Source organism: Diuraphis noxia, unplaced genomic scaffold (assembly GCF_037042655.1).
Source record: "Diuraphis noxia isolate RWA-SAM2 unplaced genomic scaffold, SU_Dnox_SAM2 contig0001, whole genome shotgun sequence".
NCBI classification, from domain to species: Eukaryota; Metazoa; Arthropoda; class Insecta; order Hemiptera; family Aphididae; genus Diuraphis; species Diuraphis noxia.
The window spans coordinates 102,656,556-102,674,242 of NW_028301711.1; the positions used below are offsets into that span (position 1 = coordinate 102,656,556).

The 17,687-nt window shown below is 38.2% G+C and overlaps 4 protein-coding genes across 4 annotated transcripts; all 4 read left to right on the plus strand.

Moving 5' to 3' along the window:
* The first annotated feature begins 535 nt into the window (after positions 1-535).
* On the plus strand, positions 536-6,456 carry LOC149062945 (uncharacterized). Its single transcript, XM_089215453.1, has 8 exons — positions 536-663; positions 1,193-1,271; positions 1,335-1,503; positions 3,113-3,403; positions 3,483-4,096; positions 5,024-5,277; positions 5,889-6,346; positions 6,400-6,456. Exons 2-8 carry the CDS (start codon positions 1,210-1,212, stop codon positions 6,454-6,456), a joined length of 1,905 nt encoding a protein of 634 aa, XP_089071579.1. The 5' UTR covers positions 536-663; positions 1,193-1,209.
* Positions 6,457-6,712: 256 nt separating this feature from the next.
* On the plus strand, positions 6,713-7,066 carry LOC149062946 (uncharacterized). Its single transcript, XM_089217127.1, has one exon. It carries the CDS (start codon positions 6,713-6,715, stop codon positions 7,064-7,066), a length of 354 nt encoding a protein of 117 aa, XP_089073253.1.
* Positions 7,067-7,336: 270 nt separating this feature from the next.
* On the plus strand, positions 7,337-9,679 carry LOC149062947 (uncharacterized). Its single transcript, XM_089215454.1, has 3 exons — positions 7,337-7,341; positions 8,549-9,633; positions 9,675-9,679. The coding sequence occupies exons 1-3, from the start codon at positions 7,337-7,339 to the stop codon at positions 9,677-9,679; spliced, it is 1,095 nt and encodes a 364-aa protein (XP_089071580.1).
* A 32-nt stretch (positions 9,680-9,711) lies between these two features.
* Positions 9,712-10,763, plus strand: LOC149062948 (ATP-dependent DNA helicase PIF1-like). The gene has a single exon (XM_089215455.1). It carries the CDS (start codon positions 9,732-9,734, stop codon positions 10,761-10,763), a length of 1,032 nt encoding a protein of 343 aa, XP_089071581.1. The 5' UTR covers positions 9,712-9,731.
* The last annotated feature ends 6,924 nt before the right edge of the window (positions 10,764-17,687 follow it).

The following is a 17,687-nucleotide window of genomic DNA, read 5'->3' on the forward strand; positions in this document are numbered from 1 at the left end:
ACACCGGAGTGATGAGAAAATGCGATTTAAGGTATTAAGGCAAAAAACAGCTTAAGAGTATAATGCAATCAGTAGGTAGGTCCCGTTAGGCGTTAGATGTAGTAGTATTTAGGTGCGTAGAACGAATCCGATCCACGGTCGGCGATGTCCAATAATTAGCACAGGCATATTTGCTTTTTTTTTTAAATACTTAATGAATAGTTATAGTAGACGCTCAGAGCTGTTCTTTTTTTTTACATAATTAAATACGCATATTATTTACTTAGGTTAGGGGCTATGTAATTTATTATTATTAAAGATTATTCAATCATATGTGCGTTTATAAATTTATAAGAAAATGTATATAATATTGAACGTTGAACGTTCGCTTACGAGTGGCGTTGCAAATCAGCAATAGACGCATTACTACAGTATGACCATTATTAGGCTATGATTTAACATTAAACTGGTTACGATCTGTCAACACGGCGGAGAGGAGCCGTGCAGGGAACGACTTTAACGACGCCAGACGCGCCTGTGTCAGTCTTAGTGTTACTCGACGACATCTTGACGGTTTGTGAGAAACGACCGAACGACGCACGTCAAAGCATACCGAAATCTTTTGAATTTTGATATCGAGTGATTTCTTTCCTTTGTATTTTGTATTGTGCGCTTTCCATACCGGTAAGTACAAATTACACGATTACATAATTTAACAATCTTAACACTATACGTTCAGATGTCTTCATGACACCGCGTATAGCGTACGATCGTTTCACTGTACACGTTGTTTACCGCCTATAAATGCCATTTTGACCATGGTGTGTTTAGTGTTTTTAATATTTTTTTGTTTTAATTTGAATACGACGCGCATTCGTCCTCAGAATTCGACGTTCATCCGTTAGCCGTTTCACAGCTTTCCGAGTTTCAATTGGCCCGTTACCATTGCGATATTTGTTTTGATGTGTGATGAGTTTTTGTTTTGACTTTTTGAGCTCGATATGTCATTTTCCGTATTTTTCTATTTTTTATGGACTCACCACATAAATAATGTTTACCGTAATAGTTCTAAAAATAACACACAATCACCCAAGTTGCACTGATAACACACTGATACCGTAATATTATATCCGATTACAACGCGTTGTAGATAATTTATTGAATTTGTTAAATTTGTTAAATATATAATTTATATATGAGGGAATCCATGAAGTTTTTAGGTTATTCACAATGGTCAAACGCTGTGTGCTCTGTGGAGTTGTGGAAAATGTGAATGATGTTTCCGTACACAAGTGCTTACAAATTTAATACATTGGGTACAGCTTAACATTTATAATAATATATAACATTTTTAGATTTCCAAGTGGTGGACGTCGTCTCCAGTGGGTGGCATTTGTGATGAACCACGGTTTTCCTGTAAACGACACATCTAAGCTGTGTTCCAGGCATTTCGTTCCTGGGCTTGACTACATTGTAGGAGACGCACGTCCCCGTCGTCTGGTGCCCACAGCAGTGCCATCTCTCGTGAGTGTATTATTATTTATTTCAGTACAATATGACTCCACACCTGCCTGGCTGTACAGCAATAGAATAGATGCACTTAATATGGTTTAATCTACCTACTATTGTGGTGTATAAGTAGTTTAACGTTTTTATACCATACATTAAATTGCATATGAGTATGTCATTTACTTTAACCTATAGTCACATTACTTCATTGCTTTGTTTAGCTTACTTTGATAAACTATACATTTAAATTGATAATAACAGTACATCAAATTACTTTTAAATGTGATTGCTTAATAACTAAGTCCCCCATGCAATATGAATTATTCTTATACCGTATTATTATATTAAATAACATATAGCTAACACATAGTGGTAACTTAAACAAAACCAACGGAAGTTATATTGTTAAATATTTATTATACACCTCATATTATATCGTATTTAATTTAAGTGTTTATACAGTCAACTGAAAGTAATATTATAGATTTTCAAAATAATCATGTAACACCTGATAGCCTTTTTAACGTTGGTATGTATGGAATGTTATTTTATCATGTAAGTTGTTTGAATGAATTCATTTAACGCATATTATACCATATTAATGTTGTTACACTGTTATATATCATGTACTGTTACTGTAAGACAACTGAGCACATTAAGCACTTTTTGTTCAGCCTAACACAGATTATATAAATATGTATGAACTTACAACCAGTTAAACTTTGTTTTGTTGTAGGTATTTTTTTTAAACATCCCCTCCCCTACTTATTTGCAAAGTCTATGTTATTATAACAATTGCAAAATATCATATGTTAAATATTGTATCTATAACGCATGCGGCACCGTCAGAAATGTAGCTAACTACATTCAAAAAATATAAATGTACACTGCACAGTGGCATGTGTTCACACAATATCTTAACATTTACCATACAATTGGTAAATTCACTTAACACATACCTACATCTTACTTTTATAGAATGCAACACTTTTTAAAACATAGGAACATTAGACATTTAATGTTTCAGCCTAACCAACATAATTAAATTAATATGTATGTATAAGAACACAACCAATTAAACTTTTGTTCTACTGCCGTAAATGACCAACAAAATACAACTGAATATATTCACTACATCTATGACTGTATTAAAGTTATAATGGACTTACTACCACATCAACTAATTGTACTTAATATATACAGTTAAAACCACGTGTTGAATTCTTTCTACTGTAAGATTTGTCCTAGGGATTTCATCAATCCACATTGCTCCCTATATCGTTAGATTATTTCAATACTTTATTTGCGGTGTTAATAGAACTAACTGTACATTGTAGTATTTCCCGTACCAAATTACATACAACAAGTATTTTACAAAACATAAACTTATTTAGTTCATATAATTTAATTCAAAATAAATGTTCACTTAACAAAACATACACCACAGTTAAAATAAATTAATTGGCCTATAACAAAAGCCATTACATTACACCTGCCTACTTCAATGCCAAACATGCTGTCTCAAACAACTCGCTTATTAACACTAACCTAACACTAAGATATGTTAATTCCTTAATAAAAATAAAATTGTATCTACTCTACATTAACTCAACCTAATTTATAGGTGCTCGGGGACGTCCAAATGGAGGAAGTAGGCGTGGAATTCATCGAAGTCCAGCTGGAAGAAGAGGAGGGGGTGGAAATCGTCTACGTCCCTATGGAGGAGGGGGAGGGCGTAGAAATCGTCGACGTCCCAATGGAGGAAGAGGAAGGCATGGAATTCGTCGACGGAGGGGAGGACATGGAAGTTGTCGAAGTCCTGGTGGACGACCAAGGCGAGGGTGTGGAAGTGGTCGAAGTTCAGATGGACGAAGCTCAAGCAGAACTCGAGTTTGCCGACGTGGTCAACGAAGAGGTCAGTTAATACTAAATATGTCTTAAAAATATAATTTTATTAATTGATAAAAAAATTAACATTATTATTTAAACTACAGTTCGGACCAATTCCCGTGGGTGTTCCAGTCGAACAACCAAGAATGCGCGCGCCCATGATTGACCGGCTGGCAGGCGTGAGACACCCTCTTCCAGAGTGCCACCACGTGGGTGCGTTGACTGCTGTCTGCAGGCACTGTGACGCCCGCCACTTTCCCAGCGAACGTACGACCATGGGTCACTTCTCCACGTGTTGCAATAACGGCCAAGTGACCGCTACAGGAGACCACGTGTTGTTGCCTGCCCCGTATCTGTTAATGAATTTGCTAATTTCTGATTCGCAGGATGGTCGTAGTTACCAAGGGAACATCCGGCTGTACAACAATGCCCTGGCATTTGCTGCGATTTCCACCAGCGTGAATCCCAGACCTTTACAAGGGCGAGGTCCGGCGGTGTTCACACTCCAAGGGCAATTGTACCATAGGACTAATAATGACGTGGCTGCCAACAGAGAAGAAGCGAGATACTGCGAGTTGTACTTCATCGAGTCCGGGGAAGCCAACACCCGCCGCCTCGACATGGCCCGACAGAGAAATCAACGTGAACTGTCAGAGAGTGTGATGGCAGACTTGGACACTATGCTGCGGGACAGGAATCCATACGCATTGGCTTTAATGTGAGAAAAATTATTGTGTCTGTTGACTTTAGACATCTTAATTAACCGACCATTTAGAGTAAGACTCATTAAGAGCTACAAACATACAGCAAACATAAAGTTATTGCTTAATGATGATTCAAAATATACATACAACACAACTCACTACTCAAACAACTCACAACTCAACTTTGTAAAAAAATAACTTGAATAATAACAACATTTACCCTCTTACATGTAAATTATTATTAATCCCATACACCATATCACTGTTATACAATACAACACTTTTTGTTCAGCCTTACACAGATCATAAATATGTATGAGCACACATTAAAAATATAAATTTACACTGTACTGCCATTGCACAGTGGCACGCATTCACACAATACTACAACATTCTTAACATTTACCATATACAATTGATAACTTCACTTTACGCATACCTACACTTACTGTTATGGAGTGCAACACATTTTTACTGTTTGCAGTTATTTTGCTACACCTATGACACACACACACACACACACACACACACACACACACACACACACACACACACACACACACACACACACACACACACACACACACACACTAAGTAGAATTACAGTAAGTTACAATGGACTTTCTTTTAAATTGTATTTCAACTTATACAATACTTAATAATGTATAATGTACACTGTACTCACATGATACTACAGGTATCTGATATAAATATTCTGCAAAACATAAATCTTACCTCAGACTAATCATATAATTTATAAATTCACTTAACTACACTTACTTTTATAGAGTGCAATATACATTTTTAAAATTAAGTTACTAACACAAAATTCAGTATCATTACATTGATGGTGGAGTTCTGATATTTATTCCCCCTTGCTCTTGCAAATACTATTATTATTGGTGTGTTTAACACAATATACATGTGTACATTTATTCCAGGAATATGCGTCAGGTGTGGCAGGCAGAAAGAGACGTGGCAGATGCCGACCCAGCAGGTGTGCATCCCAGGCCGATCACAATGCATTTTGTCGCAGATGCAACCAGGGATCAGCGGCGTTACAACCTGCCCACAGCAAACGAAGTTGCTGCCGTGTTCGTCGGTGACGACGGTCGTCCGCCCAGAAACCTGAATCTGGTCATCTACGACACGAATCCAATCGACCCGCAACACAGGATGCAAAACATACCTGCGGGTTAGTTAATAACTATTTGAATTGGTCTTTCACTTACTTTCAATACATTTATACACTATAATAGCACAATCAACCTTAACTCTTTCACAGGGACATTTGAAAAGCATTCATAGGGTTTATGTCATACAACAAATACACAGCATAGATGTTGTAGTACGTTGGTACTATTTACATTATATTTTACTGAACTCTATCTACACAACATAAACAATTAATCCTTGCGTTATAATAACTGTATATTTATAATAATTAGGTAAATTTATTTTAATTTAAAATTCCATGTACAAATGTGAAGTACACACACACACACACACACACACACACACACACACACACACACACACACACACATGTTAATCAAACATATCCTTACATTTGCTGTACAATTATACTATTCACTCTGTCTGCACCAACATTCACATTATTCACATACAATTCATTGCGTTGTTGTTCTGGTATTGTTCTGTTGTAGAATTTTGAACTTTTACACATGCCTTCCTCTTGCTGTTCTACAAAATATGACCTTACCTTACACAACTCCATAACCTGACTTTCCGCCGCATTTAGTAATTCATTCGAAATAATATATACCATTTATTACATTCCACAAGGATCGTGTCACGCGGATCCAATGTTGTATCCGCTGTTGTTCCCAAGCGGAGAAGCCGGTTGGCATTTCGGTATGAGACAAGAGGGCAACCGCCGAAATCAAGTCCGCAGTCGGAACAGTATCAGAGAGTTTGTGTGCTTCCGTTTGGCGATACGATATTGGGGAAATAACGATACGATGCATGCACAGTTCAGTCTAATACATGCTGGTCGATTTTTGTTGCAGCAGTATGTGTGCGACCAGTACGTTCGAATGGAATCGAATAATCTGAACTATGTGCGTATGAATCAGCGAGCTCTCCTCGCAGATGCGTACCAAGGGCTCATGGACCACGTGAACCAGCAGCACCACTTGGACGTTGCCGATCCCATGGCGGTCGGCCGGAGGATCATTCTACCGTCTACGTTTGTCGGCAGTCCCCGATACATGAAGCAGTGTTATCAGGACGCTATGGCCATAGTTCGTAAGTATGGAAAACCAGACCTGTTTATAACTTTTACGTGTAATCCCAGATGGCCGGAGATCACGGACAACCTAGCGATTCACAGCACGGCAAGCGACAGGCCTGAACTGGTGGCCAGGGTGTTCCACTTGAAACTACGGGAACTAATAAGTGACATAACTGTTAATCGTGTGTTTGGTAATGTCGATGCTTATGTTTATACCATTGAGTTTCAGAAACGCGGTCTGCCTCACGCGCACATACTCATTATCCTGGCGGAGGATAGTAAGTTGCGCACGGCAGAGGACGTAGACGACGTAGTTTGCGCTTTCTTGCCAGACCCGGCGACCGACAGGCAATTACACACCTGCGTGACATCCCACATGATACACGGGCCATGTGGAACAGTCAACCCACGGAGTCCGTGCATGGTGGACAACAGTTGTTCCAAAGACTACCCGAAGCCACACACAGAGGAAACTGTGTATGTTTCGGATGGCGGTTACCCCAAATACCGCCGACCGGACAACGGTCGAGTGGTCCTGGTAAGAAATCACGAGGTCGGTAACGAGTATGTAGTTCCTCACAACCCTTACCTACTTGCCAAGTACGACGCACACATTAACGTAGAGGTGTGCTCTTCCATTAAGAGCGTGATGTACATCTACAAATACATCTTCAAAGGACACGACTGTGTGACATTGGAGGTTTGGGATCAGGACGAACTAGCCAAGTAAGTCTGAGGTTTAATCAAAGTAATACTGTATACTATCCTTAATTGATACATTAATAATTAGATAAAATAAAAATACTTAAAAAATATAATAATAGTTGTACAAGTTTATATAGTTAGTAATAAGTGTCTACTTTGTGGTGAAATTATGAAGGTAGTTAACCAAAAAAATATACTATATAGCACATAAACTCTCATAGTTTATGTTAGGTCGGTTGTATATAAAACAGAACACAATATTATCTGTCTGTACTCGGGCTGTTTTTGTTCTACCATGCTGTAAACATTAACAATTTAAATACCACTTATTATTATTATCTATTGTATTTTTGTGCACTTACAATTAAAAGTAAGTTTTGAAAAAAGTAGTTCCTTAGGTTTGATTAAACATTTTAAACTTGACATTTCATTTAATTCATGTTTCGGTAAAGCAACTCAAAAAATAGTTCTTAGGTTCTTATGTTTGAATAAACATTTTAAACTACACGTTTCATTCATAGTAGTATTACAATATATTTTTATTAATATTCAGTAATTGCAGTTTATTTATTTTTCAATTATTATATTAAGTAGGTAAGATGTAGTTCAATATTATAATATATATATATATTTACTGCAGTTAATAATTGATACCAAATAGGTTAGGTTAATTAAAACCTTTGTAACGTGGTCGGGGGAACGACCAGTTAAATATAAGATATCCAGTGAGAGTCGTAGGACTCTATAGATATAATAATTACCGTAGCCAGGGGTAGATATATATATATATATATATAACAGGATCTTAAATATATTTAAATAACTAGGATTCCGTTTCAGTTATCATTAAGTTTTATTATAGATTAAACACATACAAATAATAATACTCACAAGCTATATAAATTATATTCTATCCAACTATCTGACTGTATCGTAGTTATACGGAGTTCGATGTTTGTTGAGTGTTGAGGTCTAAGGTACACAGTGAACTAACTTACTTCATACATGGTGTATCATTATTGTATTGGTCAGCAGTTCATCGTACATAATGTTAAGTGTGTAGACGTGTAGTACATATATATATATATATTTAGGTATCATGTAACATATTATAACTGTTACACCTTACTTAATCGATAGTAATATGCATGTACCTTTAACAATATACTTAGCTTGCTCCAACACTCAACTTCTTTTATTCAACAAAGTTATAAAGTACAGTTTATATTATTACAGTTAGTACCTATTTAGTACCTCTTTTTTTTTGTTCTACTGCTGTAAATGGTTAAAATAAAATAGTTCTTAGGTTTATTTATTATCTGTCGGTACATTAACAATTTAAATACCACTTATTATTATATATGTATTATATTAAAAATGTCAATATCTATTGTATTTTTGTTCACTTACAATTAAAAGTAAGATTGAACATTTTAAACTATAGTTTATAATATCTTACTCGCTCAGTTATTGATATAGTTATTGATTTTATTGTTTTGGTTTTCAGTTACGTTAACTCAAGATACGTCAGCCCACCAGAAGGCATCTGGCGGTTGTTTTCGTACGAACTACACAAGAGAAGTCACACGATCGTCAGACTTCCTGTCCACCTGGAAGGTCGACAGAATGTGTATTTTGCGCCAGGACAAGTGCAAGAACGGCTACAAAATGAAGCTTTACATCGAACAAGATTAACAGAGTTCTTCACACTTAACGTGAACGACGTGGTGGCACGGCAATACCTGTACCACGAAATACCGACACATTACACCTGGAATGCGCCGCAGAGAACATGGTCGCGGCGGCGGAGACTGATGGCAAACGAGACGTTGGCTCGGATGTACATCGTCAATCCACTGGACCGGGACCGGTTCCACTTGCGACTGCTACTTCTGAACCGAAGAGGCTCGCAGTCCTTTCAAGACATAAGGACGGTGGACGGGGTCGTTCACGAAACATACACGGCGGCGGCCGTCGCACTCGGATTGTTGGAAGACGACCGAGCGTGGCGGGCCTGCTTGACGGAATCGGCGGCGTTGGACACACCGCGGCAACTGCGGTATCTCTTCGTCACGATACTGGTGTTCTGCGAGCCCTCAAACCCACTGGCGTTGTACGAGGCTAACGAAGCAAACCTGATGGAGGATTTCAATCGGCGCCTCCAAGACGTCGACCGCGCGAGGGCCGCGTGTCTGAACGCCATCGGGGATCTACTTCGTGCGCACGGTAAGTCGCTGGGCGACTACGGTTTGCCCCTGCCGGACCCACTCATGCTGGAACCGGAACAGGACGACAGACTGTTCCACGCAATAGACGCGGCGGCACGGTGGGCCCAACAATTAGACGACATGAACGCCGAACAGCGGACGGTGTTTGACCGCGTAATGGCGGCCGTTGACGACCGTCAAGACGTAGCAAAAACTTTCTACGTCGACGGACCCGGTGGTACCGGGAAAACAACGCTGTACGGATGCCTCATATGGTCGCTCCGCAACCGAGGACAGTCGGTGTTGTGCGTCGCATTCACCGGGATCGCGGCGTCTCTCATGGACGGCGGCATGACCGTACACTCGACGTTCGGATTGCCGTTCGGTACGCTGACCGACGACTCCACATCGACCATCACCATGCAGTCTGAGCGAGCCCACAGGATACGGGACGCGGCGCTCATCGTGTGGGACGAGGCGCCAATGTCCCCGGGACTGCAACTGACTGTGGTGGATCGCCTGCTCAGGGACGTCATGGCATCAGAATTACCTTTCGGTGGTAAGCCCATGTTGTTCGCAGGTGACTTCAGGCAGATATTGCCCGTAGTCCGAAGAGGATCGAGAGGTGACATCGTCATGTCTTCGATCAAGCACAACGGTCTATGGCGCGGCATGGAACGCTTCAACCTGGTCCGCAACATGCGCGCCGACAACGACGTGCAATTTGCGGCTTGGTTACTTCGGCTCGGCAACGGCCAACTGCCCGCGGTCGACGGTGTTCAGGACACCGTGCTAATCCCTCAGGAAATGGTATGTGACGTTGCCGATTTAATTGATTTTGTCTATCCGCAGCAAATGTCGTTGACCAACATTGACGACTTTGCTCGGAGAATTGTTCTGTGTCCCAGGAACGACGATTGTAGAGATGTCAACAGGGACGTGCTGCGACGCGTCGACGGCGCTCAGAGGAGCTACACCGCCATCGACACTGTGGTCGTCGACGATCCCGACGAAGTGGCCAATTTCCCCACAGAGTTCCTCAACAGTTTGGAACCAGACGGCTTGCCGCCGTACCGGCTGACGTTGAAGGTGGGTTCAATTGTTATGTTGCTCAGAAATCTAGATCCAAAGAGACGACTGTGCAACGGTACGAGGTTGGTGGTCACCGAACTGCGTCAGCATAACTTTAAAGCCAGGGTTTTGAGCGGTGACGCACAGGAAGATATCATCGTGCCAGCGATACCGCTCACGTCCAGTGGGGAGGACGACCTGCCCATCATTATGCGGCGCGTTCAATTCCCGGTAAGGTTGTCTTTCGCCATGACTATCAATAAGTCACAGGGTCAGACGTTTGATCGAGTGGGTTTGCTACTGCCGTCGCCCGTGTTCACGCATGGGCAACTGTACGTAGCTTTTTCAAGAGTGAGAAACGCACAATCATTGAGAGTAGGCATGTACGGCGATGACGGTCGATTCGTCACCAAGAACATTGTGTACAGGGAAGTTCTAGACTGATGCGTTTACAAGTGTACATTTGTTTAAATGTCTCTGTGCTAATGCATAATATTTTTTGTCCTTCGTGGGCTGGTCTTCGTGACCTGGTCTGTGTGACCTGGGTCTTCGTGACCCTAGGGCCTTTGTGGACCTAGCCTTCGTGGCTGAACGGAGAGAAAGTTTGACAACCTCCACGTGGTTCTCTCTGGATGCAAATTCACTATAATGTGCAGTATTTATAGCAAGTTAATGATTTTTTTTTTAACTCAGTTAATAGTTAAAAGTTAATTCAAAATGTTCTATCAATTGAATTAAGTTAAGAGTTAACCAAAATGTAATATTAACTTTTTAACTCAAATTAAGTTACTATTTTATGTGTGCAAAAGCTAACAGTACCTTATAAAATGTGTACCTACCAGCAATTTGTACTCCTACAATAGTTCACAAAATTTTAACTTTTTAACTAACTTCAACTTATTAACGCGTTAATGCCCAGCCTTGATTTATAGTGAATTCGTAACTAATGTCAACATTTTAAACTGAATTTTATTGTAGTCTTTGTAATAATATACATATTTTAAAATGTATATTATGTGTATCATGTGCATTTGTATTAGCATTTATAAAAAATGTTCATACACAATTCAATAGATGTAATAATTTAATATATTTGTATGCCTTCAACATAATTACATTGCATTTTAATCACTTTAAAGTATTGGTTCTTCGTTCTGTAATATGTTTAACACACACAATGTAACATTATAAATACATTTGTAACATTTTGTTATCACTGTGAACATCTATTAATGATTGTACCTATTTTATTAAATGTAATTAAATTATATTATACAAAAAACGTCCAAATCTATCATCTTATTACCTAACCAGAGAAGTTCTAGACTGATGCGTTTACAAGTGTAATGTGCAATATTTTTTTTTGTCCTTCGTGGGCTGGTCTGCGTGACCTGGGTCTTCGTAGCCCTAGGGCCTTTGTGGACCTAGCCTTCGTGGCTGAACGGAGAGAAAGTTTGACAACCTCCACGTGGTTCTCTCTGGATGCGAATTCACTATAATGTGCAGTATTTATAGTGAATTCGTAACTAATGTCAACATTTTAAATATTGTGTAAACATTTATTGTAGTCTTTGTAATATGTTAAAATGTATATATATTGTATTATATTGTACTCGAATCACTGTGAACTGCTGTTTTAATCCTTATTAATACTTTTTGTTATCAATGTTTATACACAATTCAATAGTTGTAATAATTTTAATATATTTGTATGCCTTTAACATAATTACATTACATTTTATATTTTATTTCATAAACGTGTATAAAAATTGCATTTTAATCACTCTTAAGTATTGGTTCTTCGTTATGTAATATGTTAAACACAAACTCACACACACACACACAATTTAACATTATAAATACATTTGTAACATTTTGTTATCACTGTGAACATCTGTTAATAATTGTACCTATTTTATTAAATGTAATTAAATTATATTATACAAAAAACGTCCAAATCTATCATCTTATTACCTAACCTAACCTTGAAAAAGATGCAATTTGTTCTCTAATCCAATAATCAACAGTAGGTAACCTACTTATTATTTATGTTTTCTTATAAGAGTAGATAAAAAGTACCTCCTCTACACAACAGTGTTTATACCCGAAAGGAAAAACAAGATTAAAGGAAATGAAATAAAAATACATTTTAATGAACTTCAATAATTTTCTTTATTGATCAGCTGAAAAACAAAAAATAAACATAGCAGTTTTGTAGAAAAAATGTTGATGTTAAAAACTTACTATTGGTCTGCCGCTACACCGACCGACTCCTTCCCGGTCTTTCAGAAACTTCCTGAAAATAACTATTAGTTAGATTATACATATAATTATACATATTATATTATTATCCTCACATCAATCACCCGAGGCTGATTGACGGCCCGCGCCGGCGATTCGCCTCGACTCCTCAACTCCTGAAAATAATGTGTCTAAAAAGTTGTATCCAAAAACTTAATATTTTATATAGTTACTTTATCCGTCGACTTCTTGGACACTGGCGACCGTGATCGGGACCTGGATCGTACCCGGTACTTCTCCCGGTAAAACTCCCAACCACGGACGCCGCCGCCGCGGCTCCGGGAACCGCCACCGCTCCGGGAACCGCCACCGCTCCGTGAAGCGCCTTCATTTCGACGTTTGGCTACAACATAAATTACATTGAAATAATTTTTCATACTGTTAAGGAAAGTGTGTACTTCACACTTACCGCAGTCACGTGCTATGTGCCCGGTTTTATGGCAGTTGTAACATTCTGAAATGCGTGAACGTTATGTTTATGTTTTAGAATTAATGTTATGTTATTATACTTACGGCGGTTGCCACCGCGTTTGTTACGGCCGTTGTCGCCGTACACCGGGCCGTTAAACACTTGGCAGCCATGGCCACTAATATTAATTGTACGGTTGCTCATTCTAAAAAAGTTTAGTTATTAAAAAGCCGTGAACGAGTAATGTGTATTGTTTTCTTATTTAATCGTTTTTTTTTTTTGTAAGTTAGGTTCAAATATAATGTTATATAGGTACTTACGTTTCTGCGGACGTTGTTCCTGTGAAAATGTGTAATGTGTATGGACAGTAAGTTAATTGTCTAAGAACGGTTTACAACGACAATAACAAGAGTTGCAACGCAGGTAACCCATGCGGGTAACGGAATCGACAAAAAGAACAGTGTTGCTAATTAATTTATATATTAATCAGTACAATAGTAATTCAAATTCGAACATATCATCAAACCTTAAATTTTAGAATTTTTTCACATAGGGCCCACCACAGGCCGATTTTTGACGACCTACTCTTAAATTAATTTTTACATGCTCCAACACGGTTTTCAAACATTCCCGCCTTCGATAAATTACCGCCAAACCTTTTGGCCTTATCAAAAACCCTTTATCATTATCCAGACATGATCAAAACGTCAATCTGATTACAATATTTTCCGACCCACGATTACAACAGATATATATATCTTAAATATTGTGGTCCGACCTAACGGGCCACACACATAATTACGTGACAGAATTGTTAGACACCCAGACACAGCGTTAAGATTTACGCTTTGCGTTTCCAAAACTGGACCGTACATAGATTATCGATGCTGTCCTGTCTAGGGACATGGAATTTCGAACGTTGCGCTTTATCAGAATTGTCTTGACGTGACTGACTTGCTAGACATTTAAATACGGCTTTCGGCTTTACGCTTTTCGTTTCGACATTCATAACAGCACAAGACTGGACCGTATCGACTGTTGAACTGAAATTTCAAATTTGCCGCTTTCGAAACGATACCTCCACGCCTTATCAGAAATCGTTATCACCTGCTACGACTTTTGATTATTGACCGGCGAGTACAGTAAAGATTTTAATAATTCCAACGACTCTGTCTCCACCATCGATACCCACTTTTCACCGACCAAGGGGGTCAGGGGGTATATTACTATGGCATGTGCACAGGATTTTATAGTGTACTCATTTGTTGAGCAATGACAATAACAATTATTCTTAATTTATTCTCTGCCAAAACGCATCAGACATTGCAATGTATTCGCATTCGTCTGTCGGTTTCATTTCGTTTTTATTGGTACTTTTTAACATTTATCCTTTGATTTGTATTTTGACTAATTATGGTATTGAGATATTGTATATGATACAGCATTAAACCTTACAGTTTTGAACGTTTCATGCGGGGCCCACTAAAAGGTCTACTTTTGATTACCAACTCCCTAACGAATCGATAGATGCTCGAACACGGTTTTCAAATACTGTCGCTTTCGATGGATTACCACCTTACCGGTGGGCCTCATCAAAAACCCTTTATCATTAATCCACATATGGCGACGTCAATCGTATTACCTACTCATATCGTCTAGCGGTATGGTAGGACGTAGTGCGACGTTCCAGGCGCTATGTACATAATTCTAACGATATACTCTCCAAAATCGGTATTCACTTGACGTGACCGACTTGCTAGACATTTAAATGCGGCTTTCGGCTTTACGATTTTCGTTTCGACATTCATAACAGCACAAGACTGGACCGTATCGACTGTTAAACTGGGATTTCAAATTTGCCGCTTTCGAAACGATACCTCCACGCCTCATCATAAATCGTTATCACCCGCTACGACTTTTGATTATTGATTGACCGGCGAGTACAGCAATGATTTTAATAATTCAAACGACTCTACGTCCGCCATCGGTACCCACTTTCCACCGACCAAGGGGGTCTGGGGGTCTCCCCCAGCTAGCGCGGAGTGCTAGTCTTATATTATAAAACGCTAAGACGGTGGCGCTCCCCGTGTCGGCTCTTACGACGTCCTTGGGGAACCGTACCGTTTATACGTCGTCCTCGGCCCACCGCCGTTATCTCGGCCCGCGGTCCTTATCGCGTTGTTTCGTATTCGATCGGTTTCTTCTTTTTAAACGCCGTCCGTGTGCTGATCGGCTTAACAGTAGTTGTTTTCGCAACAGTCGTCAACTCGAATAGTAGGTAGGTCCCGTTAGGCGTCAGGCGTAGTCATCCGTAGGTGTGCAGATCGAATCCGTGAGCGCCGGTTTGACGGCGGCGACGATGATCGTGCGGTCGGTTCATATTTTGCATTTTTTTTTACGTAATTTTGTTTTAATTTTATACTTTGCCTCACTCGGTAACGGCGACATATTATTATTATATTATATTGCATTTTATTCAAGATTTGTCCGTTTTGCAATAATTATTGTTCAGTTATACAGCAACAATACCTGTCAGTTTTTACTGGGACTTTTTAACATTTATCCTCTTATTTGTGTTGTTTTACTGCTTTACAATTCCAAATTGACCGTTTATTATATGACCGATGAACACATAGATGAATTAATATAAAGATTATAAACATGTATTACGTAATTTTGTTTTAATTTTATACTTTGCCTCACTCGGTAACGGCGACATATTATTATTATATTATATTGCATTTTATTCAAGATTTGTCCGTTTTGCAATAATTATTGTTCAGTATACAGCAACAATACCTGTCAGTTTTTACTGGGACTTTTTAACATTTATCCTCTTATTTGTGTTGTTTTACTGCTTTACAATTCCAAATTGACCGTTTATTATATGACCGATGAACACATAGATGAATTAATATAAAGATTATAAACATGTATATGTATGAATATTCCGTATTTTAATGTTGTTTAGGTAAATAGTTCACACGCACGCGCGCGCAATGAGCAGAGTTACATTTATTTATATAAGTTATAACTCACGTTTATTGAAAATATATACCAATATAACAGACGAACAAAACACATTATGGACTTTCTTACAAGTACACTCACACGAGATGCCTATGTAATTTGTAAATTCACTTAATAGTTAATACATATAGTATAGTACCTACACTTACTGCAGTTACTAACACATAAGCTCATTCGAGTAGATCAACAAATATTTTATAACTCATATATATCTTATGGCGGTTTTGTTATTACTGCTGTTATTGATTTTGGCTGTGGATTGCATTAATGTTAATTAGGTAAAACCGTGTTTTAATCGTATTGTACATACTAACGCACACATACACATCTACATTAAGTAGTGTTACAATTTTAATGTCACTCATAACACATTGGTATCTAGGTACTTTGACTACAAACAGTTAAAACTACCTGTTGAGTTCTGCTAAATGGATTTCTACTGAACATCGTTCCAAATTCTGTAATCGGTGCCTACACTTAATGTTGTAGAGTCAACAACAAATTTTGTTTCTGCAAAACTCATAGGCATATTAAACACTTATAAATAAAAATTATTATAGAGATTATGAATATGTGTGTATTAACACGCCAATTAAACGTTCTTCTGTTTTGTTCTACTGCTCAATATATAAATTACAATTGAATAACATGTACAATAATATGTTGTTAAGGTATAACTGTATGGAACTGTATGTTTCTTTTGCATAGTTCACACACACACAATAAGCAAGGTTACAGTTATTTATAAGTTATAACTCACATTTATTTTAAATGTGCCTTCAACAAATGAACAGAACACTTATACATTTCACAGTAAGTTATAATGGACTTTCTTTCATAAATTTCACCTCAGCACATCAAGTAGATTAACAAATATCAAAATTTCATAACTCATCTTATACCAGTTTTGTTCAACTGACTATACTGCTGTTATTGATTATGTTGCCTATGATTGTATTAATATTAATTAGGTAAAACTATGTTTTAATTGTATTGTATATACTAACACACACACACACACACCTACAATAAGCTGCAGTGTTACAATTTTAAAGTTACCTAGCTACTCATAACTCACTAGGTACCATATCAATTTATACTTATACGTTTTCTTACACAGTCGATTGTCTGTATATACATAACTAAGGCCGTATTTAGGGGGGAGATACAGGGTACTGTAGACCCAGGCGGCTGAGAGGGCAGCTTATTGTATTTTGCATAATGATTAATGAGGCGTATTTTATTATTTTTTCTGCCCCTTGGTGTCAAATTCTTAAATACGGCCCTGTACGTGATCCATTGGTACCTAGGTATTTAAATTACATGTTGAGTTCTGCTAAATGGCTTCATCATTCCACATGCTGTACTCTTTTCAATGATCCCTATGTCGTTAGATTATTTCAATACTTTATTTGCCGTGTTGATAGAACTAATTGTACGTTGTAAATGCTTAAGTTAACTTAATATTTGAAATTTGTTTATGTAACCTTAACATTATATATCACCATGAATTGCTGTTAACATATTAATAATGTATTGTAGTGTAATTAATTTCACTATGTTATATAGATTTAAAAAATAATGTTTAATGTTGTTATACAACAATATAACGTTTATTACTATTATAC

Excerpts from the sequence above, each read along its gene's own strand:
- LOC149062948 (XM_089215455.1), top strand. The coding sequence starts at position 9,732 with ATGTCCCCGGGACTGCAACTGACTGTGGTGGATCGCCTGCTCAGGGAC.
- LOC149062946 (XM_089217127.1), top strand. The coding sequence starts at position 6,713 with ATGATACACGGGCCATGTGGAACAGTCAACCCACGGAGTCCGTGCATG.
- LOC149062945 (XM_089215453.1), top strand. The coding sequence starts at position 1,210 with ATGGTCAAACGCTGTGTGCTCTGTGGAGTTGTGGAAAATGTGAATGAT. Across the intron at positions 1,272-1,334 it reads AATGATGTTTCCGTACACAA|ATTTCCAAGTGGTGGACGTC; the intron begins GTGCTTACAAAT and ends TAACATTTTTAG. Across the intron at positions 3,404-3,482 it reads CCGACGTGGTCAACGAAGAG|TTCGGACCAATTCCCGTGGG; the intron begins GTCAGTTAATAC and ends TTTAAACTACAG.